This window comes from Herpailurus yagouaroundi, unplaced genomic scaffold (assembly GCF_014898765.1).
Source record: "Herpailurus yagouaroundi ecotype Mexico unplaced genomic scaffold, PumYag 140, whole genome shotgun sequence".
In the NCBI taxonomy this organism is placed as follows: domain Eukaryota; kingdom Metazoa; phylum Chordata; class Mammalia; order Carnivora; family Felidae; genus Herpailurus; species Herpailurus yagouaroundi.
Window position 1 is genome coordinate 51,087,622 of NW_024412395.1, and position 24,851 is coordinate 51,112,472.

General features: G+C 38.5%; 2 protein-coding genes across 8 annotated transcripts; one reads left to right on the plus strand and one right to left on the minus strand.

Annotated features, from left to right (window-relative positions):
* The first annotated feature begins 3,082 nt into the window (after nucleotides 1-3,082).
* On the plus strand, nucleotides 3,083-13,230 carry SSB (small RNA binding exonuclease protection factor La). The gene is made up of 12 exons (XM_040475331.1): nucleotides 3,083-3,211; nucleotides 5,141-5,215; nucleotides 7,241-7,344; nucleotides 7,684-7,858; nucleotides 8,525-8,632; nucleotides 8,723-8,823; nucleotides 10,511-10,582; nucleotides 10,900-10,942; nucleotides 11,332-11,472; nucleotides 12,088-12,274; nucleotides 12,391-12,522; nucleotides 12,836-13,230. Exons 2-12 carry the CDS (start codon nucleotides 5,150-5,152, stop codon nucleotides 12,925-12,927), a joined length of 1,221 nt encoding a protein of 406 aa, XP_040331265.1. The 5' UTR covers nucleotides 3,083-3,211; nucleotides 5,141-5,149; the 3' UTR covers nucleotides 12,928-13,230.
* METTL5 (methyltransferase 5, N6-adenosine) lies at nucleotides 12,928-20,841 on the minus strand. Of its 7 annotated transcripts, none has more exons than XM_040475334.1 (8): nucleotides 20,712-20,841; nucleotides 20,328-20,488; nucleotides 18,331-18,445; nucleotides 17,784-17,965; nucleotides 16,489-16,571; nucleotides 15,620-15,671; nucleotides 13,431-13,480; nucleotides 12,928-13,032 (listed from the first exon to the last, which is right to left on the minus strand). In XM_040475334.1, the coding sequence occupies exons 2-8, from the start codon at nucleotides 20,434-20,436 to the stop codon at nucleotides 12,994-12,996; spliced, it is 630 nt and encodes a 209-aa protein (XP_040331268.1). In that variant the 5' UTR covers nucleotides 20,437-20,488; nucleotides 20,712-20,841; the 3' UTR covers nucleotides 12,928-12,993. The 7 variants fall into 7 exon arrangements, with proteins under 7 accessions (XP_040331268.1, XP_040331267.1, XP_040331273.1 ...); XM_040475333.1 differs by having other exon boundaries at nucleotides 13,431-13,498; XM_040475339.1 differs by having other exon boundaries at nucleotides 13,431-13,498; nucleotides 20,651-20,813.
* Nucleotides 20,842-24,851: the final 4,010 nt, after the last annotated feature.

Consider the following 24,851-nt stretch of genomic DNA (forward strand, 5'->3'; position numbering starts at 1 on the left):
TTCTAAAACATCTGTTCAAATTATAGATATAGTGGCTTATTCTCAATTCAACTGCTTCTTAAACAGATAAGAAAAATGCCCATATCGCTTTAACACTATCAGACACTAGGTGAAATGGGATGGAGGGAAATTTGAAATGGAAAGAACACCAGTTTTAAATTTTTAAAATGTTTTATTTATTTTTGAGAGAGAGAGAGAGAGCAGGGGACGGGCAGGGGACAGCACGGGCAGGGGAGGGGCAGACAGAGAGACACAGAATCTGAAGACAGGCTCCAGGCTCTGAGCTGTCAGCAAACAGCCCAATGCAGGGCTCAAACTCACGAACCCTGAGATCCTGACCTGAGCTGAGGTCGGACGCGCTCGACCGACTGAGCCACCCAGGCGCCCTGAAAGAACACCAATTTTAATGATCTTGGTTAAAATATTTTACTTCTGCAAATTTAACAAAAACACTATCTCATGAACATGTTACTAGGATTCCTCCCAGGCTTTGGAAAGAGCCTATGTAACTGAGGGGCTCTGGAGCTTAAACTTCATTAGCTTCACTGTAAATCCACCTCTGATCTTGAGAAATGAGTATAAATATCCTCTTCCTTCCCTTGGACAAAGTGTGTTCCTGTGTTTTGTGTGCTGGATCTTCTGTTTGCTCCTCCAGATCCAGTCTCCACGGGGGAGGCGATGCATTCTGGTTGGGTCCAGCTGAAGGAGAGTACTGGTAACAGATTGGAGCAAAGGGGCAACATACTCTGACCTTTATTTCCCTGGCTCCTTCCCTGAAGTGTTGGCATGAGTTGGATGCCTCTTGTGAGGGCCCTCTCCAAACAGTCCTCTTTGTCACCACTTCCTTGTTTTATTCAGTCAGCCCTTGGGATGGTACAAGAACCTTCATTGTTACTAGTCCTAGGATACTGCCTTATCCCTCAGAGTTTATTTATGCCCTGCCTACAATTTTGTAGAAAGTGGTTTATTAAACTCTTGAAATTACCCAAGTTGAGTATATCACTTTTTCCTGCTGGGACTCTGATACAGTTTGTAACATCAGCCTTGTACAGGCAACAAATTTTTGTTGTTTAACACTATCTTAACCACCTTGAAGTGTACAGTTCAATGGCATTAAACACATTCATATTGTGAAACCATCACCACCATCTATCTCCATAATTCTTTCATCATGTAAAACTGAAACTCCGTACCCATTAAACAGTAACTCTCCATTCTCCCCTCCTCCATTCCCTGGCAACCACTATTAAGCTTCCTGTCTTTATGACTTTGACTACTCTAAGTACCTCATTTAAGTGGAATCCTATAATATTTGTGTTTTTATGAATGGCTTATTTCACTTAGCACAATATCCTCGGGTTCATCCATGCTGTAGCATACGACAGAATACCCTTCCTTTTTAAGGCTAAATTCCATTGTATGTGTTGAATGCCACTGTAAGTGGCATTTTAGATTTCTTCTAAAAGTTTTTTTTTCTTTAACTCAGCATTATGTGTATGAATTTCATCTATGTCAATGTAGGTACCAAGAGATGGTCCTTTAGTATATTATCCTATAAAGTTAAGGTATGAAAGAGGTGGATATTAGCAAGAAAGTCTTCACGGTGCTTTTTCTGAAAAAATGAAGCTTGCAGCTGTGTAGCCAGGAAGCTTGGCCTCTGGAAGAGACAGGGAAGGGGAGGGAAGGGGTAGGGAGAGAAAGGGAAGAACAGAGACGGAAGCGGGAGGGGAGGGAGAGAGAGACTAAAGGACTAGGGACCCAATAGGAACACTAAATAAATGTCCCGCAGTAAACGTGGTTTCTCGAAGTAGACTGTACCTGCAGTTCTACCCAGACACTATAGGGCATAAAGGAGCAGTTACATTTGTTTAGGTGCCACTGTTTCTAGGCAGAGTCTGGTCTTTTTATTCCCAGTGCTAAGCTCCATACCAGGACATTAGTAGGTATGTAATAAAACAGTTTGCTGAATGGATGAGTGAGAGTACTTTGACACATATTTGATGTGTTTTGTTAAATACCTAAATTCTCACTGACTTGATCAAAAAAGAAAATTAACTTTTTAATTAAGTCTGGCAGAAAGTAGAGACTAGATAAGTACTGAACTTGATGAGTGAATAAAAGAGAACCTGATTAATTTGAATTAAAATTACCTGAGTATACCTAATTTTTTTCTCATCGTCTTGATGCAATGTCTGGATTGAATCTGTAACTGCATTTTCCCCCCAAATAAATATATTTGATCTATTTTGGGACTGCCAAAAAGCCCTGAGATCACTTAGGGATCTCAAATTTTCAAGAAAACTGAGGGGAAAATAAAGATTACTTCACAAGAAAAAAAACTCCGTTAGTGACTATATTATCGTGCAAAAAGTATACTAATAGAAAAGAGTTCTAGCAGAGGTAATTGATTTCTGCATTAGATGGCATCTTGGTCTTCTAAAATTACGTTTTTTGTTTTAAATTAACGTCACCTGCTCCTCCTACTATATGCAAAGCAGTTCCCAGTAAGGAACATGTTGTATCACGTTTAATGCTCACAACTGTATGAAGTAGGTAATATTTATCATTGGCCCCACTTGATACATGAGGGACAGGGAAGCTGAGTAAATCGCTCAACGAAAAAGTCTGTAAACAAGAGAGCCATTACTTGAGCGCAGGCAATCGGACTCCAGATTCCCAGCTCCTAAACGCTCTATTCTGTTGCTTTCTCAACCCTAAGATTCCTGAATCCCTGATTTTTAAAAAATTTCACTTGCCATTTTTTTGAGAATTATCACAACGCGATAAAGTTTAGATATATATACGGATCAAGTAAAACAAATTTTTTGAGAAGTATAATCTGAAAAAAAGCCAAAACTTCATACGCATGAAGAGCCGAAGTAAGTACCGGAGATACAATCGCGGTCTAGAAATACTTAATATATATTTACCCTAACACTCTCCCACCACCCTGCAGGACACTTCAAACCAATCTCCTTGGCGAGGGGGCGGGACTTCGCGGGCCGTGGGAGCCCACAGCCGGCGCGCATACTCCTTACGCGGCGCTGGCTCCAGTGGCCCGAAGCTCCGCCCACTTGGGCCGCGAGGGCTGCCGGGAAGGCCCCCATCTTCCTTACGCGCGTTAGGCCACCCGGCGGCGCTGGGAAGTGGAGACGTTTTTGTCGCTGTTAGTGTTTTTGTGGCGTGGCTCTGTGGGACCCGGACCTTAAAGGTGAGCAACTCAGGGTGGCAAAAGAGAAGTACAAAAGGGTATGCTTTGCGTGGCTGCGGCGCATTCCCTTTCCTTTCTGCCTCACGCCGGGTGCGTCCACTCCTTTGGTCCGCATGTTCCGGGCGAGCGCCGCGTGGGCCGCAGCCCGAGGCGGCGCGCAGGGCTGGCCGCGGAGGGGCGCGGGCCGCGGCGAGGTGCAGAGCTGGCCCGAGAGGAATGCAGGAACCGGGGTTTCCCGCACGTGCTGGGGTCGGAGCGGGCCAGTGGTTGCTTTGGGACTGGACTCAGGCGGGTTCTTTGGACGGAGGCTGCCGGCATTCCCACTGCGTCTTCGACTTCCTACCTTCTCCGTGTTTCGGTGTCGCCGAAGGTGGACGTTTAGGGCAGTGTTTTCAGTTTCTGAGGTGGTTGGCTGTGGTGAATCGCCGGAGGCGCCCTTGGATCCCGTGGGACCAACTGGAGGTCGGGGAATGGGGGCCGCAGGTGTTCCTCTAGCGTCACCTCTCTAGGGTCTTTAGTGTCCCTCGTTCACTCACGTCAAGGATTCTGTGCGAAGTGAGAAAGTGTAGGTAATATTTCACTTCTAGTTGTACATTATCTTGTGAAACGGAAGTTTCAAAATTGGGTAGGCCAAAGAAGTCTTGTAACGACGGAACAGTTCTTATCTGTTTCATCCTTTGCTTTGTAAGGGACCCTAGATCATGGTAATAATTTAGGAATGTAGGTTGTGGTCGGCAAACAATGCATAAGATCGAGCAAATTTTGTAGTGGAATGGCACCATACAAATACCTATTATAGGAGCTTCCAGTGTGCATCCAGATTACTGCATAGCAGTTACAGTGTGAAAAGCGGTAACTTGAAGAAGTGTACCAAAGATAGTTCACTAGAGTCAACTAGTGGCATCTATCCTTATGAGTTCTTACAAATATATTTTTGTGAATGTGGATGACTGGGTGGTTTAATAGAGCACTGGAGGCAAGTCATTTCAAGTCAGAAAACTTGGTTTGTGCTGCCTAGCAAACCAGCCTCACAACCTCACTTTTTCCTTCAATGCCAATGTCAGGGAAGTGAAACAGGAAACTGGTTGTAAGGCTAACCAATATATTGGTGAATTCGGGGGCATACCCCCAGCTTAACATTATTTTAGTGCCCCCAGATTCTTAAATTATCACGTGTTCCTGAACATACAGATTTTAATCTAACCCTGATGGTAATATTTGATTTTTTCAAGTATCATTATGATACTTAATCTTCGCTGGTAAGTTTTTGGTAAGTCAGCTGTGAGTAAGACGTGCAACCCACGCCAAACAAATAGAACTGAGATGGATCGAAATATACTGACAGATGGCGATCTGCTTAAAGCTGGACATGGTTGGTAAGGAGTTGAATGGAGTTTTTGCCCAGTGCTTTCTTGATCAGCTAAGTGAAGATAACTACTTGCTTTGTTATAGAGATGGAAACGTGATTGACTGAAAGGGTTGCAGATTATCTATCCTTTTCAATGTTCCATCATTTATTCCAACATTCTTTTGTTGAAATTTGAGAATTGAGTAGAGAAATTGAAACTGTGAAATTAAAAATTGTTGATTTTTTTTTTTATAAATTTTTTTTTCAACGTTTATTTATTTTTGGGACAGAGAGAGACAGAGCATGAACGGGGGAGGGGCAGAGAGAGAGGGAGACACAGAATCGGAAACAGGCTCCAGGCTCTGAGCCATCAGCCCAGAGCCTGACGCGGGGCTCGAACTCCCGGACCGCGAGATCGTGACCTGGCTGAAGTCAGACGCTTAACCGACTGCGCCACCCAGGCGCCCCAAAAATTGTTGATTTTTTAGAAAATAATTGATAACTTTAAAACATTCTTCTAGTCTTGAGTGGTATGTAAAAAAAATAATAACCTCTTTATGCCAATTTGGGAAAATTTGCAGATAGCCACAATGGCTGAAAATGGTGATAATGAAAAAATGGCTGCTCTCGAGGCCAAAATCTGTCATCAGATTGAGGTAGGATTCTTGTGATATTAAATTGCAAAAATGCGCTCTTTCTTTGAAAGGAAATGTAGAGCCTCAAAACAAATACAGAAGGAATATTTAATTTCACTATGCTGACCTATTAAACATTTCGTGTAGAGTATTAAACATCTGGTTTGTCTTTGATACTTGGAATTAGATGAACTCACAATAGTGTAGAGTTTTGTATTAGTGAAGTCAGTTTATGAAATCCAAGACCTGCAAACCTTTCAAAAGGTAACGTTATAGACTAATGTTACTTTTTTGCTTTCCTTCCTCAGTTTATAAAGTGAGGATAATAGTACCCTCCTCCTCCTAAGGTTGTTGTGAAGATTACATTAGTTAATAAAATGTAAATCATTCAGAAGAGTTTCTGGCACATAATAAAGTAAAAATTCTTTGTAAAGCAACTTCTCTGTTAAATAACACTTTATCTATTTGAAGGTCCTAGTAGATTTGTCTGCCCAATTAAGCTAAGTTCTGGGCTGTTACAACTTTTAACAGAGTGTCTATTTTTTTTTAATGTTTATTTTTGAGAGGGAGAGAGCAAGAGCAGGGGAGGGGCAGAGAGAGAGGGAGTGTCTATTTTCAGTCAGCATTTTTTTGAACTTAGGTATTATATTTAAATTGAAGCTTTTCAGTGTCCATAATGGCTCTGTGGGAAATTATCTCTTAATGTTTTCTGTTCTTACCGAGGAACTTCAGATCATATTATTTGGTGGTTTTTGCAATTCTCAGAACTTTTTAAGTTGCACTTCTCTGCCATTTAAAATATCCTGTGCTACAAGTTTTTTGTACTAATTTCATTATAATTTTTGTGAAGAAAAATTACAAACTTCAGTTTATCATTTAGAAAGTACAAAGATGTGTATAGACAGAGTTAATAATGTCCCTTCCACAATCTGCCACCTCTCAAATTCTGTTCTCTTGCAGTAATCAAAGTTAAAAACTTAATGAATACCCCTTCATACTTTGTGGTCAGTGCTCACACTAACATAATTCTTATTTCCTTCCCTTTCCCCATCACACATGGATGCATTTTGGGGGAGTAAAGTTTTGTGTCCTCAGTTATTTACCCAGTCCCCTGTTTGACATAGGGTATTTCTATTTTTTTTAGCTGTAAGAGTTCTGTGATGAATATCTTTATATATAAATCTTGGTAAATATGTTCACTGATAAGGAGATGTTCCAGCTCAAGCGTTATACACATTTTTTAAAACCTTTGATACTTATTGCCAGTTTACATCTCCACCTACATGACCATTTGTCTGTGTTCAGGACAGTACTAGGTATTCCTGTTTTTAGAATTTTGGCCAGTTCGTTAGGTGAAAAGTGTTATTTAATTGCTTTAAATTCCATTTCTTTGATTAATAATGAGGTTGAACTTTTATATGTTTATATTAAATTCTTAGTAATTTTTTGATGTCCTTTACCCATTTTTCTATTAGGGTTTTCAGAATTTTTTCTTCACCCTTGATTTATAAGAATTATCAACAAACTTCTTTGTCTTTTACTTTTTAGTTACTTTTGGCATTCCAAGTAGTCATACCTGGGTCTTTCCATGTATAGTTTTCTTGTCTTTTTTGCTTTTATACTGAGAAATAGTGTTTTTATGCTTAAATAAACACTTGCCTATTTTTTTTAACTTTTAAAAATTAGAGAGATTAATCAGTTTATTCCAGTTCTTTTTATTTAACAATCTGTTCTTCACACACTGATTTGAAACAAGAGGCTTCTCATATACTAAATCCTTAACTATGTTTTTAAAGACTTGATAGTCTATTCACATATCTGCTAATTACATTGTTTCAGTAATAAATTTTTGGTTTTATCTTTTTAATTTGTATTGTAAATGTTTCATTATAGTATATTTGGGAGAAAATGTTTATTGCTTCTTAAGTTATGACATGTATTTTTAAAGAATAGAACATGGTGATGTAATGGTAATTAAAAAAAACAGCTTCAGAATTGGAGTCAATATTATACAGTGCTCTGAAATATAATGTAATTATCTTGCAGTATTATTTTGGTGACTTCAATTTGCCACGGGACAAATTTTTAAAGGAACAGATTAAACTGGATGAAGGCTGGGTACCTTTGGAGATAATGATAAAATTCAATAGGTAAAAACCTTTTTAAAATCATCTTTATTTTTATTTTTTATTAAAAAAATTTTTTTTTTCAACATTTATTTATTTTGGGGACAGAGAGAGAGACAGAGCATGAACGGGGGAGGGGCAGAGAGAGAGGGAGACACAGAATCGGAAACAGGCTCCAGGCTCTGAGCCATCAGCCCAGAGCCTGACGCGGGGCTCGAACTCCCGGACCGCGAGATCGTGACCTGGCTGAAGTCAGACGCTTAACCGACTGCGCCACCCAGGCGCCCCTAAAATCATCTTTAGAGTTTTCTGTTAACAAGTGCTACTATGAAGTTTTATGATCCTTTTATATATATTCTTCAGGTTAAACCGTCTAACAACAGACTTTAATGTGATAGTAGAAGCATTGAGCAAATCAAAGGCTGAACTCATGGAAATAAGTGAAGATAAAACTAAAATCAGAAGATCTCCAAGCAAACCCCTCCCTGAAGTGACTGATGAATATAAGAATGATGTAAAAAACAGATCTGTGTATATTGTAAGTAGGCCTTTAACAACGCACTTAATTACATCTTAAATATATCTTATTTAGAAAAACCATTTGGTAGAGTGGATAAGGATAAGGACTCAGGAATCATAGCTTTACCATTTACTGTGTGTTCCTGAACAGTGTTCCTAACCTAAGCCTTATCTTCATAAACGAGGAGAATATTTTTTACTTTATAGAACTATTATGAGAATTAAATGAAAAAAACCCTTATATATATACCATTGTACAAAATCTTGGGCATGTTGTAAGCACCCAGTGCCTATCAACATCTTATTTATCAGTAGCCAATCTTGATAGTAATTTTCTTTAGCATCTTGATTTTTTTAAGTAGATTTTTTTTTTCCTGGAAAATGTCAGACCTACAAAGGTAGATTGACTGTATAATGTACCATTATCCAACTTCAGTTATTAACACACAATTATTCTTGTTTTATCTCTGTCCCAAGTAGATTATTTTGAAGCAAATTCTAAATTAGTCACTTTTATTGCACTGGAGTACAGTGGCTCTTAACTAGAGCTGTTGTTAAACATTTAAGGGACAGAGGGAGATGGATATGTGTATCCTTGGCTTGGTTTCAAGACAGAATGAGTCAGAATTTCTGATAAATTGTTTACCTGAGAAGTCATTTGTCCATTTCTTTCTACTCTTCACAGAAAGGCTTCCCAACTGATGCAACGCTTGATGACATAAAGGAATGGTTAGAAGATAAAGGTCAAGTACTAAATATTCAGATGAGAAGAACATTGCACAAAGCATTTAAGGTACAGTTGTATGATATTAACAGAATTTATCTAGTTGAAAAATATATGGGACATACCTTTTTAAAAAGGATTTTCTTCCCCTTTTCATAGGGATCAATATTTGTTGTGTTTGAGAGTATTGAATCTGCTAAGAAGTTTGTTGACACCCCTGGCCAGAAGTATAAAGACACAGACTTGCTAATACTTTTCAAGTAAGTCTTTATGCTGATGTTTCTTTTGGCTGCTTAGTTATATGGAGTTGACACATTGACATATAGAATTTGGAATAGCATCTCCTGTAAGGACAATATTTTTAGTATCTTTGGGCATTCCTTGATAAATACTTGACATTTGCTCAGTGGAAACTACTAGTCCTTTGAGACCTTAAGTGTTTTTTAGTACCTTTTCACTGTTAGCAGTTAATAAAGATTAAGTTTTAGTACTTATTTTGCATCTAAAACGTATAATCAAGTTAGATAGTAAAATTTGGGCTTTTGGTGTGGTTAGAGAATCAATCCCTGTACAATTTCCAGTCTGTTCTTAGTTCTCATAGTCTATACATGTCTATATTTGTTAGTACAAAGGACTATTTAATACGGATTTGGATCACGTTTTTGTTTTTGAGAGAGAGTGCCCACACAGGGGAGGACGAGGGACACAGGGAGAGGGAGAATCTGAAGCAGGCTCCTTACTCAGGATGAGCCTAATACGGGGCTCAGTCTGAGATCATGATTTGAGCCGAAATCAGGAGTCCGAGGTTTAACCTACTGAGCCACCCAGGTGCTCTGGACCACATTCTTTAGTGTGTGTGTATGTGTCAAAAATTGGGACAAACCAGAGCGTTTTGTGGTAAAGTTAGGCCATTGTCCCCTACTTTCTCATTACGCAGTCTTTTAAATGCCATGTGCTAAATCTGATGGACTTAGAGAAAACTGATGAATCGTGCAATCAGTGTTAACCCTCAAAAGTATTTTTTAATGTAATTTTCATAATAGATCTTATTCTTGGGTTTCAGAGATTGTAGCATTTTCTCCTTTTGTGAAAGTAACACCGGGGGCGCCTGGGTGGCGCAGTCGGTTGAGCATCCGACTTCAGCCAGGTCGCAATCTCCCGGTCCGTGGGTTCGAGCCCCGCGTCAGGCTCTGGGCTGATGGCTCAGAGCCTGGAGCCTGTTTCCGATTCTGTGTCTCCCTCTTTCTCTGCCCCTCCCCCGTTCATGCTCTGTCTCTCTCTGTCCCAAAAATAAATAAAAAACGTTGAAAATAAAAATTAAAAAAAAAAAAAGTAACACCGTAGAAAATTCTATGAAACATTAAAGAATTTACATAACTTCTAGTTTACTTTTTTTTCCTACACATGAATGAGAAAACCAGTGTGAGATTATTATGGTGTTGGGTTTCTTTTTGTTCTGAGATTAGATGGTAGTGATGGTTGTGCAATTCTGAATATACAAAAAAAAAAAATGAGTTGTAGACTTTTTTTAATGTTTATTTATTTTGGGGACAGAGAGAGACAGAGCATGAATGGGGGAGGGGCAGAGAGAGAGGGAGACACAGAGTCGGAAACAGGCTCCAGGCTCTGAGCCATCAGCCCAGAGCCTGACGCGGGGCTCGAACTCACTGACCGCGAGATCGTGACCTGAGCTGAAGTCGGACGCTTAACCGACTGAGCCACCCAGGCGCCCCAGTTGTAGACTTTTAAAAGTTGTAAGTTTTATGGAATATGAGTTGGTTTTTAGTAAAGCTATTAAAATAAGTAACTTCCTTGACATCTTTTGAATTTTTAGGTAATTATGTTGATAGAAAATGTAACATTCCTTCCTGTGCTTAAATCACTCAAAATAATTTGCATCTTATCTTTGTTCTCATGAACTCAGTCCCTATATTTTGTGTTCTTTAGGGAAGATTACTTTGCAAAAAAAAATGAAGAAAGAAAGCAAAATAAAGTGGAAGCTAAATTACGAGCTAAACAGTAAGTACGTTGAGCCAGTCATTTTAATTCCTTAAAGGTTTAACAGGGATAGAGTTAATGGTTCTGGGAAGTGGCGCTTGATGATGAGTTCTGAAATGAGTAGCAGTAGATTTTTCTTTTGCTAGTGAAACATTGAGATCTTAAGCTGCCTTGATAATCTGGGGGCCACATTGTGTTGCATTCCAGCCTTGAACAATCATAAAACGGACTGGCTTTGATTACTAAGCAGTGTGTGATCGTGATTGAGGTTAACTTTATCAGGATTTAATTTTTTCGTGCAGTAAAAGGAAACGTTCTAACTAACATTTCTTTTGTAGAGAGCAAGAAGAAAAACAAAAGTTAGCAGAACATGCTGAAATGGTAAGTATGTATTATTGGTATCCAAAGATATCATTAATTCAAATTTATGAGACTAAAAAGTGAGGACTTTTTGAGGCATGTCTATAGTTGTTATTGTACGAAAGTCATAGCCCAGTAATATTGCCTAAAATCATGATTTATCCAGAGAAGTAACTTAATAACTAGATTTATTTATTAACATATGTACCTAAGTAAATATTACTTGTTGAAGAAATTAAGTTAAAATCAAGCTGTTGTGGAACAAGGGATGACATAGGAAAATGCACTGTTAAACTACTTCAAAATAGCATTTTAATTTATAGCCTTTTCCATGTATTAAGTATAGAGTGGTTTAAGCCGTTTGTGGTTGATTCTAAGAAACTTCTTTGTTGCTTTGTATGTTTTTATAGAAATCTCTAGAAGAGAAGATTGGCTGCTTGCTGAAGTTTTCAGGGGAGTTAGATGATCAGACCTGTAGAGAGGATTTGCACATCCTTTTCTCAAGTCATGGTGAAATAAAATGGATAGACTTTGTCAGAGGAGCAAAAGAGGTTTGGAAACATTCATGTGCTTTTTAGCAATCAGTTTAAAAATCCATAGAAACTTTTATTTTTTATTTAGTTTTTAAATGTTTACTTCTTTAGAGAGCGGGGGACAGAGCATGAGTGGGGGAGGGTCAGAGAGAGGGAGATACAGAATCTGAAGCAGGCTCCAGGCTTTGAGCTGTCAGCACAGAGCCTGACGTGGGACTCGAAACCACGAACAGTGAGATCATGACCTGAGCTGAAGTCAGACACTTTTAACCAACTTTGCCACCCAGGTGCCCCGAAACTTATCTTTTAGAAGACAACATTAGTAGAAATAAAATAATTTTTTAATTAATGTGTTTATGAAATAGTTTTTACTTACTCATTTACTTTCCATTTTGTTACTGCCATCACTGGATGTGATGTCTGATATTTTCTGAATTATACTATGAGTAACTGTTGATATTAGTGACTATGAGTTTTGTGGTAACTTCCTTCCTGAAGTTTAGTAAAATTCATTGAAACTGGTAATGGCATAGAAGATTTGCAAAGTAGGAAAAATAACTTGAGCAAAGGAATTAACTACAGATCTAAAAAAAACCTTAAGGGTGTGGCTTTCATTGTCTGTCTTTGGTATAGGGGATAATTCTTTTTAAAGAAAAAGCTAAGGAAGCACTGGATAAAGCCAAAGATGCAAATAATGGTAACCTACAATTAAGGAACAAAGAAGTGACATGGGAAGTACTAGAAGGAGATGTGGAAAAAGAAGCATTGAAAAAAATCATAGAAGATCAACAAGAATCTCTAAACAAATGGAAGTCAAAAGGTCATTAGTTGCGATTTGTCTTTGACCATTGGTTATTTTAACTCATTTGCTTGTTCAGAGACACTGACAAGAGATTTAAAATATTTCTTAATGGATTTCTCATTATGTTTCCATAGGTCGCAGATTTAAAGGAAAGGGAAAGGGAAATAAAGCTGCCCAGACTGGGTCGGCTAAAGGAAAAGTACAGTTTCAGGGCAAGAAAACAAAATTTGATAGTGATGATGAACACGATCAAAATGGTGCATCCGGTAAGTTTTTCTAAGTCCTTTGGTACTTTCATGAGAAATTATTTGTGGGAAAGGACAGCAATGTGGGTTTTTCAACTTCTGTATAGTGACATTCTTGGACAGTGATTTTACACAAGTTATCCTGTTTTACAAGTAGAAAACAAAGATGTTTGGAGATAAGTTTAGAGAGCAGAAGATCTGTACTAAAGGAAAAGCCTTCTCATTGGTGTTGGGAAGTTGTTTTTAAACAGAACTATTTTTGATAATTATACTCAGTATTAAAATAGAGTAATGCCTATATAGTGAACATAACAAAAATTCTGTTATTGTGTAGGACCAGCAAAAAGAGCAAGAGAAGAAACAGACAAAGAAGAGGAACCTGCATTAAAACAACAGAAAACAGAAAATGGTGCTGGAGACCAGTAGTTTAGTAAAAAAAAAATTTTTATTCATCTTAATTAGGTTTTAAGCTGCTTCTGTCTTTAGACACTTTTAAAAAGAAAACCGAATTAGGTCCACTTCAATATCCACCTGTAAGAAAGGAAAGTTTTTTGTTGTTTAACTTGTCTTTTTTGTTATACAAATGAGGATTTTTTTTTAATGTATAGTTCTGTTTGTGTTATTTCAAATGATTTAAATATCAAAAGATCTTTCCAGTAAATTGCCTTTGTAATATGAGAATGTATTAGTACAAACTAATAAAATATGTACTATATAAAAAAGCAAAAACCTAGTTTTTTTTTATTTTTGTGTCTAAAGCATATGAGAGAGAATTCACTTAAACCAGAATATTAGCTGTTTTCCCATAGATAATTATTCTATCTCCTGCTGGCTTTCTGTATGTACTCGGGCAACTTGATAACACTGGAAACACTCATTGAAAAGTTCTTCAGTACTGAATGTAGATAAGCCAGAATCAAGAGACTTACTGATTTCTTTTTATGAAATTTGTATGATGCTGGCAGGTCATATCGCAACTCTATAAAACAAAAGTCATCTAAGAATAAAAATTACATTTCTAAACATTTACCACCCCTGACATATATACATACATTCAAAAAATTAAGGAAGTACTTAAATTAACCCTGGTAAGGAGAACATTTGACTTGCTATTTCCCTGAGATTAGCTATGGCTAACTGAGGTTGGCATTTTTGTTATTTTGGTCATTTATACCATAATTTGAGGTTATGGGGAAGAGTGTGAAAGGGTAACAGTTGGGGTGCTTGGGTGGCTCAGTCGGTTAAGCGTCCGACTTTAGCTCAGGTCATGATCTATGGCTTGTGGGTCTGAGCCCCATCTTGGGCTATGCGCTGACAGCTCAGAGCCTGGAGCCTGCTTCAGATTCTGTCTTCCTCTTTCTCCACCCCTCCCCGTTAGCACTCTTTCTCAAAAATGAATAAACATTAAAAACCAAAACGGTTGAACAACAGAGATCATACCTTTCTATTTTTAATTTCCTAATAATCTATAGCTGGCGATCATAATCATGCTTATTTTTTAATTTCTTCTCTGGATTTTAGTATTGGTAGTAAGTCATTATTTTCCTACTAAGCTCTCAAATGAAAATCCATTTTTCATAATCTAAGAAATAACTAGGTTCTCCAAACTTAACACTTTTAGAGGGATGGCAATGAGACAGCCTATTCTTCGTTTCCCAAACATAAATTCTTTTTTTTTTTTTTTTTAATTTTTTTTTTCAACGTTTATTTATTTTTGGGACAGAGAGAGACAGAGCATGAACAGGGGAGGGGCAGAGAGAGAGGGAGACACAGAATTGGAAACAGGCTCCAGGCTCTGAGCCATCAGCCCAGAGCCTGACACGGGGCTCGAACTCACAGACCGCGAGATCATGACCTGGCTGAAGTCGGACGCTTAACCGACTGCGCCACCCAGGCGCCCCCATAAATTCTAACTCTATAGGCTACAGCTCTCAAATTTTAATGTGCAGTCAATCATCTTCAAATCAAATCTTTTTGAAATGTGTATTTCAGTAGGTCTGGGTGGACCCTAGAATTATGCAAGACTCCTCTCCCAAGTAATGTCAATAGTATGGTCTGAGGACAACATTTGGAGTAGCAAGGCAGTGGTTTGGTATATGTGGAATTGTTTTAAGGTGCTCCAGGTTGCATATTCTAATACCTTAAACTAGGTATAGAATGACAGTATTGGGTAAATAGGAAGACTGTATAATTACATTACTAATTATTAATAATACCTGATCTAGTTACATGGTTAATACCACAGTGCTAATCCTGGACAGTTTATTATCAACTAAAGATATTTCCCCTATTGTATTCTTATTTCAGGCCTTCCGAATTATTTGGATTTACAGTTAGCTCCTAATTACAGGTTCTGCCCCTTTTGATGTTTGTGAATATTACCCAATTTATTAATAATAATGTATCAAACATTTACAGTGTGGATGATTACATCCTATCCCTCACTAAAAGAAAAAAGCTTCATGTTCTTTGACTTCAGGGACAATTAGAAAATTGAAATAGAAAAGTAATCGGGGAGCCTCGGTGGCTCGTTTGGTTAAGCATCTGACATCAGCTCGTGATTTCACAGTTTACACGCCCAGTAGGGCTCTGTGCTGACAGCTCAGCCTGGAGCCTACTTAGGATTCTGTGTCTCCCTCTCTCTCTGCCCCTCCTCTGCTTGTGCATGTGCGTGCTCTCTCTCAAAAGTAAACAAACATTAAAATTTTAATTAAAAAAAAAACTAATGAGGCATAATCTGGTGGTATTTTCCATGAATGGATTTCACACAGGTCTGACCCACTCCAAGCCCAAGCTCTTAAGTCACTACGATGCTATATATTGTTCTGAGCCCAGTGTGACCAAATAGTTGGGTGCTATTATAAATTTTCAGTAAAATGCATAAATTGAGACAGTTTTAGCCAAACACTCTACCCTGCCTTTGCTTCATTTCCAACCCATTACCTATTACTTCATTTCCATTACCCATCACCTAAACTGAATTTTGCTAAACTGAAAACATGTTCTATGATATCTTTTCTCAGCATCTATATACAAAATCTGGTTGGGCTGATATATATTGTCCTTAAATAATTAGGATTTAGATTTGTTTTGTGAAAAACTTAAAAAATTGTCTTACCTGCAATAATATCTATCTTGATTTTCCATTCTGTAGCTTTCTTTTGAATATGCTGAAGATAACATGTTAATGTGAGCTGATTTTTAAAATAAGTTTTTGAAAATTGCTTTACTGCTAATATTTCATATTGAGTTTTCAAGCTTTTTATATTTCATTAGACCCTTAAAATTTTTTCAACTGGGTGGGTAGTATTTTGAAAATAAGAAAGCAAACCATTTCAATACTGTAAGTGTAGCGGTGAGTACAGTAGTATAGGTGGTAAAGCTGAATTCAAGTACTTTGACCAAGAAAGCTAAATTCAAGTACTTTGACCAGGATAACACAGGGAAACCATAGTCTGGATATGAACCTAGGCAGTCTGGCTCTACAGTCTGTGTCCTTGATCACTATGTTACACTGATAGATAATATACCCAGTGTTCTAGAATACATCTTACATACTCCCATATGTTACACGCTGGCAAGAAGAAGAATGGAAGAGGTAGGTTCTGAATTCAAATCAGTTTAGCTCCAGGCTCAATGTTCTTAAAAATCAGGTCTTACTGCCTCCCTCATGCACACAAAGGGACAATGGGAGTACCAGGACTTAGCTAACTAGGACATATTATAACTATAGTTATACCACACTTCTTAGTCTCTTTCCTGGTAACAGTTCCTGCCTGAGCAAATCTGTGGCAAAAGAAGTTATGCAAGGCTGGGAGAAAGCTAATCACAAATGCTAGCTACTTAAAGGGAAAATTCAGTTTCTAAGTGCCAGATGTTTATAAAGTTCAGGAGAAATAGATACCCTGGTAATTAGTATTCACAACAAATCCTTAAAAACACTGTCATGAATTTTAAATTGACAATATCATGATGATTTGAACTTACATCTCTAGTGGAGGATTTGTGTAAAGAGTACACTGCTGTTCTTGCCATTTCCAAAGCAGTCTTCAGAAATGCCATATCTGTCCCTGTTAAGATAGAAAAAGCTCCTATTTACATTATATATCTGTTATCAAAATAAAAGATTAAATGACTACCAGGTATTAAAAACTTTTTTTTTTCCAAATTCCAAAATAGACACTTCAAATTGTTCCTTCAAAAAGACAGGATAGAAATGAGTAAAATATCTAAATATCTTTTAAAGTTGATAGAATAAAACCAGAATTATACTATCTTGGTTAAATAAGGCTAAAGTAAAACTTTTCATATTCCAAATGAACAGCTTTCAAGGAAGAAGAGAACAGGAACAATAGTAATCAGAATCAGATGGGGGCTGGAGGGAAAACTTTTCATATCTTCTTACCAACTTCCTACCCTCCTTGCCCAAAGCATACACAGAACAAATAGCCATAGTCTGTCACTGTTACTAATGGATACATGTTGAAACCCTCATGTGTTAAGGCATCAAAAAGAGGTTTTTAGAAGCATAACAGCCTTGGGGTGCCTGGGTGGCTCAGTTGGTTAAGTGTCCGACTTTGGCTACGTCGTGATCTCATGGTTCATGAGTTTGAGCCCCACATTGGGCTCTGTGCTGAGAGCTCAGAGCCTGGAGCCTGCTTCGGATTCTGTATCTCCTCTCTGCTCCTCCCCCACTTGCACTCTGACTCTCTCTCAAAAATAAATCAACATTAAAAAATTAAAAAAAAAGTATAACAGCCTTTACAGGATTATTATAATCATTCATAAGGGTTAGGTAAGTCATTCTTGAAAGCACAGTATAAATAGTAAATGAATAAAAAGACTATTCACTTAGTACAAATAGATGAAAACAAAGATTGAAAAATTCGATTCCCTAGCCATGCATTAAAAAATTCAAATTGTATGGGGCGCCTGGGTGGCTCAGTCAGTTGAGCATCTGACTTTGGCTCAGGTCATGATCTTGCGGTTTATGAGTTCAAGCCCCGCGTTGGACTCTGCTGACAACTCAGAGCCTGGAGCCTGCTTCAGATTGTGTGTCTCTCTCTCTCTCTGCCCTTCCCCCAACTCACACTCTCTCTCTCCTTCAAAAATAAATATACATTTAAAACAATTTTTTTAATTGAAATTGTACTAATTATATAGGTAAGAGATGGTTTATTTAATGAATAGTGATAAAATCACTTAGCCCAATCAATAAGAAAATGACTTTTAAAACTTGCTTTTCTACAAATACAGCAGTACACATGATTCTTGTTACTAACCTTTATTATTTTTGGTCCCAAAGGGAGGATTCATAATTACTGTATCAAATGACTTGGACATTCTTTTAGATAATGAGCACACATCACACTGAACCATGTCAACATTTGTTAACTCAAACTCCTCCACATTCCTATTAAATATTTCCAATGCATCTTCATCTATGTCAAATCCAACACACAGCCTATAATACAAAACACAAAGAGTGACTACTTATAGCTCCCAAGTCAAAACAATGACAAAAAGCCATATCCTTTTTTTAACCCAACTGGCAAAGTAAGAGTGAGTACTGCCTTTCAACAGCATGATTTCCCAACCTGGCAAGGGTTGGAAACTGAGGTGTGTATAAGGGAGGCATCTGATAGCTGCTGTTAACCATTTTGTGTTTTAATTTTTTTGTTGTTCTGCTCATTCATAATGTACTCAGTATCAGATTCTTGCTCCCCTTATCTCATACTGTATAGTCTCATAAAAATAATTCAGTTAATTCTACTTATGTTTCTTATTAAGGCCATCCTATACCCAAACATTACATACAGGATCACCTACCCAGCTCCTAACATTGCAGTTCCGATGCTAAGAACTCCACAACCACATCCTAGATCTGCAACCACTTTATTTTCAATGTCATCATATGTATTATGGATTGTATAGAGCATACACGCTAAAAGATAAAAAACATATTAGGAAATAAGAGCAAGTTGATGACCAAAATCCAATTCATGTAAATGACTAACATAATTTCTTGTTTTGCATTATTCCTTCCCCAAATGGTGTTCCAGATTATTTTTAAAAACATACAAAGAACAATAATGCACACCAGTGGCTCCCAAAAACTACTCTGCTGACAATGCCAGGAATGACAAAACTCAAAATAAAATAGAAAAATAAGGTTAAAATGTTTTTTCCTCAGCCTGTTCAAAACATTGCCATACACACATATACATTAGTTCTTTATTTGATGTTGAAATGTAAATAAGTTAAAAAAAATGTCTTTGTCAAAATATCAACTTGGCAACCCTGTGTCAGTCTCCAAAACTGTTTTGAAATTTTACTGATCTGTGAAATCTGTAAGTCTGGGAGCCACTAATATTGAACAACATTAACATTAAAATGGCACAGAACTTTTTGGCAACAAGTTTGTTACTAGAATACAGGTACCCTAAGTTCAAGATAGAATGGGAAAGGAGAAGTCCTATATCCACAATATAGCTTTTAGACACATATACTCATGATCTACAGATATATATGCATATCTACTAATGAGAACTAATAAGAGAACTGAGGAGCACAGCGGAAGCTGCTGAGATCAGAAAGCAATCTTTCAAATACACAAAGATGTGGGATATATACTAAAAGTTAAGCGTGAGTAACACCACTGATATCTCCCTGTGGATATCTGAACCCAGCAAGAATTACTGGCCATCACTGATGCCCTAGGATCCAGGGGTTTTATGAAAAACACAATTAGAGGGATATTGCAGTCTGACTGCTGTCCCAATTACTGCTGCAGGTTTTAGTGACTTTCAGCTGGTATCTCAAAGAATTAGTACATCCACGTGCATGGTACACCATGGGTATGAAACATGGATTAAAAAAAAAAATTAGACTTCACTAAGAAACCCTACAGCCAGAATACATTAAAGAAGTCATCTAGGAGCACCTGGGTGGCTCAGTTGGTTTAGTGTCCAACTTCAACTCAGGTCATGATCTCACAGTTTGTGAATTTGAGCCCCACATCAGGCTCTGTGCTGACAGCTCAGAGCCTGGAGTCTGCTTCAGATTCTCTGTCTCCCTCTCTCTCTGCTCCTCTCCCACTCATACTCTGTCTCTCTCTCTCTCAACACTCAAAAAAAAAAAAAAAAAGTCATCTAAATTGAGAAAATAGGTCTTAACCCAGACACAGTTTTGTGCCAGTTTGCTTGGAGTTCTGACAATACTTTGGAGTTAAGTGCAGGTATGCATGTATTTTCCTTGATTTTCATTGACTGCTTAGAAACAGAACTATGTTGGAGCTGGCAGGGATTCCCAAATTAATTTTCCTAAGACTCCTCAGTGACTCTGGTAATAGATTCACTAAATATGAATATTTTTTCCTGTTTCCTCCTGTACTCCCAATATCAATCTCTTATATTAACACTGATGATTCTGGGTCATTAAAAATTGAAACGCATCCTCATCCTTATAGCACCTATTCTGGATTTGTTAAACTCAGTCCTTTGGCTACCAACCCTAGTATTCATTCATTGTGTGAACACGACCGAGAAATTCTTTACCCTCAAGGAGTTTATGGTATAAAGACAGAAACAAACATTAAAATGATGTCTGACAGTGTTAAGGGGTGTGCAGAAAACTAAACAGTAAAACAATAAAGGGGGGGGTGTCTTTAGCTGCAGTGTCAAAATAGTCCTCTCTAACGTGCTATGCAATCTCAGAGCAGAATTCCTCTAGACGTTCTTTGTATTCAAATAACTTCTATTTTCATTATGGAGTAAGTAGACGGGACAAACCCTGGGAAGCAAAGACCTGGTCACCAGCCGCCCTACCTGCAATGTGCGGCCTGGTAGGATACTGTTCTAGAAGTAGCTTGGGCTTTTCGAATCCATCCACTTGTTGCAGGCGACTTTCTAGTTCCTTAAGCCTTAATTTCTTCATTTTTTTTTTTTTTTTTTTAAGTGTGGGGTCGCAGGTTTTCCCGGCCCGGGATCTGAAGAAAACCCCATTTAACCGGCATCCCCCCCCCCCCCCCCCCCCATCTACCCCCGGCCCCACGCCCACCCCCACGCCTTTTTTCCATCGCCGCTGGCCGGGGCCGGACTGGGGAGGCAAGGAGCAAAGCGCACACCCAGCCCAGGCTGTTCAAGCTTTCCTTTCAGCGCCAGCGGCAGGCGGAGCCTGGGGCCAGCCTCCGATCCGCCCGCAGGTTATACCGAGCCGATCTCGGGCCCCTCGGAGACCCGCAGCGGCTGTAGCCTGGAGTCAACCAACGCTCCTCGCGCCGTGTCAGGGCGCTCCGGGAGACTGCTCGCGCCTGGACCGGGGCCGGAAGCGCTGCCACGCACGCACGGCCGTGTCCGCTGCCCGGCGGCCCCGCTCCGAGCTGCAACAGCGGCCCCGCGGACGGGTTCCGCTGGCGACCCGGGTGCATCACCCGCCGGTGGACGCCGGTAGAGCCGTCCCTTCTCGAAGCTACGAAACCGGACCCCGCCGCCTCTCACAGGGCCAAAACCCTCTACCTTTCCTTGAGTACCTGCAGGCCCCCAAAGGATGAGGGAAGAAAGGTGAAAGCAAGGGTGAAAGTCACGGTGGCTTTGTGTTAACACCTCGTTTAGCTCTTCCAGTCTCAGGAGGCCCGTCTCAAAAAGTAACAATTTCCACTTACCTTTGCCTCCTTGGCCAGTCGCATGCCCTACTTTGTTTTACATTCGTTTCCCTCTTTTTAGGTTACCTGTGTCACTTAAGTTGAACACTCACAGGGTGGTGATGTCAGAAAATGTAAGGAAGACAGTTTAAATGAAGGAATGGGTAATGTGTCAAATGAAGGGGAGGGGTCAGCTTTCATAGAATAGACGCAGAAAGCAAGTTGTGGTGGATTATGAAATGAATGGAAGTTTAGGAATTAAAGCCAATGTGAACAGTTAAGAACCGTCGCTATGAAAAGTGAGAATAGTTGGTGCTAAGTAAGGTTGGGGGAAGGTTGTTTTGTTTTGTTTTTAACGGTGGCAGGAGACGTGAGCACACCTAAATTCAGACAGGATAGCGCTTATAGAAAAGCAGACGTTTAAAAAATACAAGAAGAAAGGACGCCTGGGTGGCTCAGTTGGTTCAGCATAGGACTTCAGCTCAGGTCTTGATCCTTCGGTTTGTGAGTTGAAGCCCCAAATAGGGCTGTCTGCTGTCAGTGCAGATCCCGCTTTGGATCCTCTGTACCCTCCTCTTTTTGCCCCCCCCCCCAAATAAATAAACCATTAAAATACAAGAAGGATATTGGAAGGAGTTAGGATCCTGAAAAGATAGGATCCTGTGCATAAGTGAAAGAATTGCCCTTAATCTGGAGAATGGCCATGCTTCATTATTAAAGGAAGGGAAACAAAAGGAGTGGATGGATGAGGATGTGTGAAAATGAACTAGAGAGAGTGGTGTCTGAAGCTATTTCCTGTGAAGAATAAAACTCAAAGTTACCTGTTGTGAAGATTAAGGGAATTAAGATATGTAAAGTTCCTACTGTGTAAAGCTACCACATAAAATTGTCACATAACAAATGCCCAATAAATGTTAGTTTTTGTTGCTGGTGGTGGTGGTATCTATTGAGGAGGAGGTGGCTAGAGTAAGGAGGTGGAGCCAAACGAATGATTGAAACTAGCCTGGTATGTGGAAGGACAATGAATTCATCTGAAGTTGAAGGCAATTTTTTTCTTTCTTTTTTTAAAGATGAAGATTTTTCTTTGAGATAATTGTAGATTCGTATATAACCATAAAAAAAATAGTACTTAGAAGTGCCTGGGGGGCTCATTCGGTTAAGCATCAGACTTCAGCTCAGGTCATGATCTCATGGTTTGTGAGTTCAAGCCCCACATTGGGCTCTCTGCTGTCAGTGCAGAGCCCACTTCATATACTCTGTCTCCCTCTCTCTCTGCCCTCTTCCTGCTCATTCTCTCTCTCTCTTTCTCAAAAATAAATAAACACTAAAAAAAATAATACTTAGAGATCCTGTGTATCTTTGCCCCCAGTTTCCCCCAATAATTACATTTCATAAAGCTATAGTATGGTATTACAGCTAAGATATTGACAGTGATACAGTCAAGACAGCATTTCCTTTACCACAAAGATCCATGATGTTGCACTTTGGTAGCCACACCTACTTCCTTCCAGGCCTCCATAACCCCTGACAACTATTAATCTGTTCTCCATTTCTAGAATTTTGTCATTTCAAGAACTTCATATAAATGGAGGCATACAGTATGTAAACTCTGGGGAATTTTTTTCACTCACCATAATTCTCTGGAGAACCTTCTAAAGTTATGTGTATCAACAATTTGTTTCCTTTTATTGCTGTGGTATGCATGTACCAGAGTTTGTTTAAACATTCACCCACTGAAGAATATCTGGGTTGCTTCAAGTTTTGTCTATTACAAATAAAGCTGCTATGAAAATTCATGTACAGTATGTGTGTGAACATAAGTCTTAATTTCTGTGGGATAAATGCTCAGAAGCACAATTATTGGGTCATATGGTAAATCCATGTTTAGCTTTTAAAGAAACTCCAAACTTGTCCAGAGTGGCTATATCATTTTACATTCCCATCCATCATATATGAGTGACCCAGTTTCTCTGCAGCCTAGCCAGCATTTAGGGTTGCCACAATTTTTCTTTTTAGCTGTTCAGTTGGTGTATATTGATATCTCATTGAGGTTTTAATTTGCACATCCTTAATGGCTAATGACATTGTACACTTTTTCATGTGCATATTTACCACCTGTATATCCTTTTTGGTGAAATGTCTGTTCATTTCTTTTGCCTATTTTCTTTTAATTTTTATTTTTAGAGAGAGAGCACAAGTTGGGGAGAGGGGCAGGAGAGAAAGAGAATCTCAAGCAGGCGCTATGTTCAGCATGGAGCCTGACGCAAGGCTCAATCTCACAACCCTGAGATTGTGACCTGAGCTGAAATCAAGATTTGGAAGCTCAACTGACTGGGCCACCCAGGCACCTCTCTTTTGCCTATTTCTAATTGAATGTGTTTTCTTTACAGTTCAGTTTGAGATTTGTTAATATATTATAGATTCTTGTCCTTTGTCAGATATGTGGTTTCCAAATATTTTCTCTCAGTTTGTAGCTTTTTTTAATCCTTTGTGCAGAATAAAAATTTTCAATTTTAATAAAGTCCAGTTTATCAATTTTTCTTTTCATGAATCAGTCTTTGATGTCAAGCCTAGGAACTCTTTGGCCCTAAAACTCAAAAAGATTTGCTCCTATGTTTTTCTGTAAGGGTTTTATAGTTTTCTGTTTAATATTTAAGTCTGTGAATTCATATCAAATTATTTTTTATATAAAATTTGAGATTTCAGTGGAGTTTTTTTTTTCTATGAATGTCCAATTTGCTATAGCACCATTTGTTGAAAAGGCTACACTCTCTCCATTATTGCTTTGTACCTTTGTCAAAAATCAGTTGAGTATATTTGTGTGAGTCAATTTCTGGATTTTCTACTCTGTTCTATCAACCTGTGTGTCTGTACATCTTCCAATACCACATAGTATTAAACTGAAGCTATATAATAAATCCTGAAATTAGGTAGTTTGAGTCCTTCCACTTTATTCTTGTTTTTAAAAATTGTTTTGGGGCGCCTGGATGGCTCAGTCAGTAGAGCATGTGACTCTTGTTCTTGGGGTCTTGACTTTGAGCCCCATGTTGGGTGTAGGGGAAAAAAAAGAAATAATTTTAACTCTTCTAACTCCTTTATCTTTCCATATAGATTTTAGAGTAAATTTACCAATATTACAGAAAATGTTGTTGGGATTTTTATAGGAATTGGGTGAAACCTATATATCAGTTTGTGAAGAATTGATGTCTTTACTACATTGATTCTTCCAATTCATGAATACAGTGTCTTTCCATTTACTTAGATCTTCTTTGATTTCTTTCATCATCATTCTGTAGTTTTCTGCATATAACTCCTATACATGTTTTGTTAGACTTATGCTTAAGTATTAATTTTTTTTTAATGTTCATTTTTGGGAGAGGGGAGGGGCAGAGAGACAGGGAGACAGAGGATATGAAGTCGGCTCTGTGCTGACAGCAGAGAGCCCCATGCAGGGCTCAGATTCACCAACCATGATATCATGACCTGAGATGGAGTTGGGTGCTTAACAAACTGAGCCATTTAGGTGCCCCCATTAAGTATTTAATTTTCATTTTGAGCAAGTGTAAGTCGTATTACATTTTAAATTTCAGTGTTCAAATGTTAATCGATAATATATAGAAGTATAATATGTTTATCTTGTATTCTGTAACCTTACTAAACTTACTAGTTGCAGGAGGTTTTTGTTTTGTTTTAGTAGATTCCTTAGAAT

What these genes read in the sequence shown, in the direction of transcription:
- METTL5 (XM_040475333.1), bottom strand. Translation starts at nt 20,436, where the DNA reads ATGAAGAAATTAAGGCTTAAGGAACTAGAAAGTCGCCTGCAACAAGTG. An exon ending in ACAAATCCTCCACTAGAGAT is followed by an intron (nt 15,672 to 16,488) that starts GTAAGTTCAAAT and finishes TGTTATCTTCAG; the next exon opens with CATATTCAAAAGAAAGCTAC. An exon ending in CAAGATAGATATTATTGCAG is followed by an intron (nt 13,499 to 15,619) that starts GTAAGACAATTT and finishes TTTTATTCTTAG; the next exon opens with ATGACTTTTGTTTTATAGAG.
- SSB (XM_040475331.1), top strand. Translation starts at nt 5,150, where the DNA reads ATGGCTGAAAATGGTGATAATGAAAAAATGGCTGCTCTCGAGGCCAAA. An exon ending in ATAATGATAAAATTCAATAG is followed by an intron (nt 7,345 to 7,683) that starts GTAAAAACCTTT and finishes TATATTCTTCAG; the next exon opens with GTTAAACCGTCTAACAACAG. An exon ending in GACTTGCTAATACTTTTCAA is followed by an intron (nt 8,824 to 10,510) that starts GTAAGTCTTTAT and finishes TGTGTTCTTTAG; the next exon opens with GGAAGATTACTTTGCAAAAA.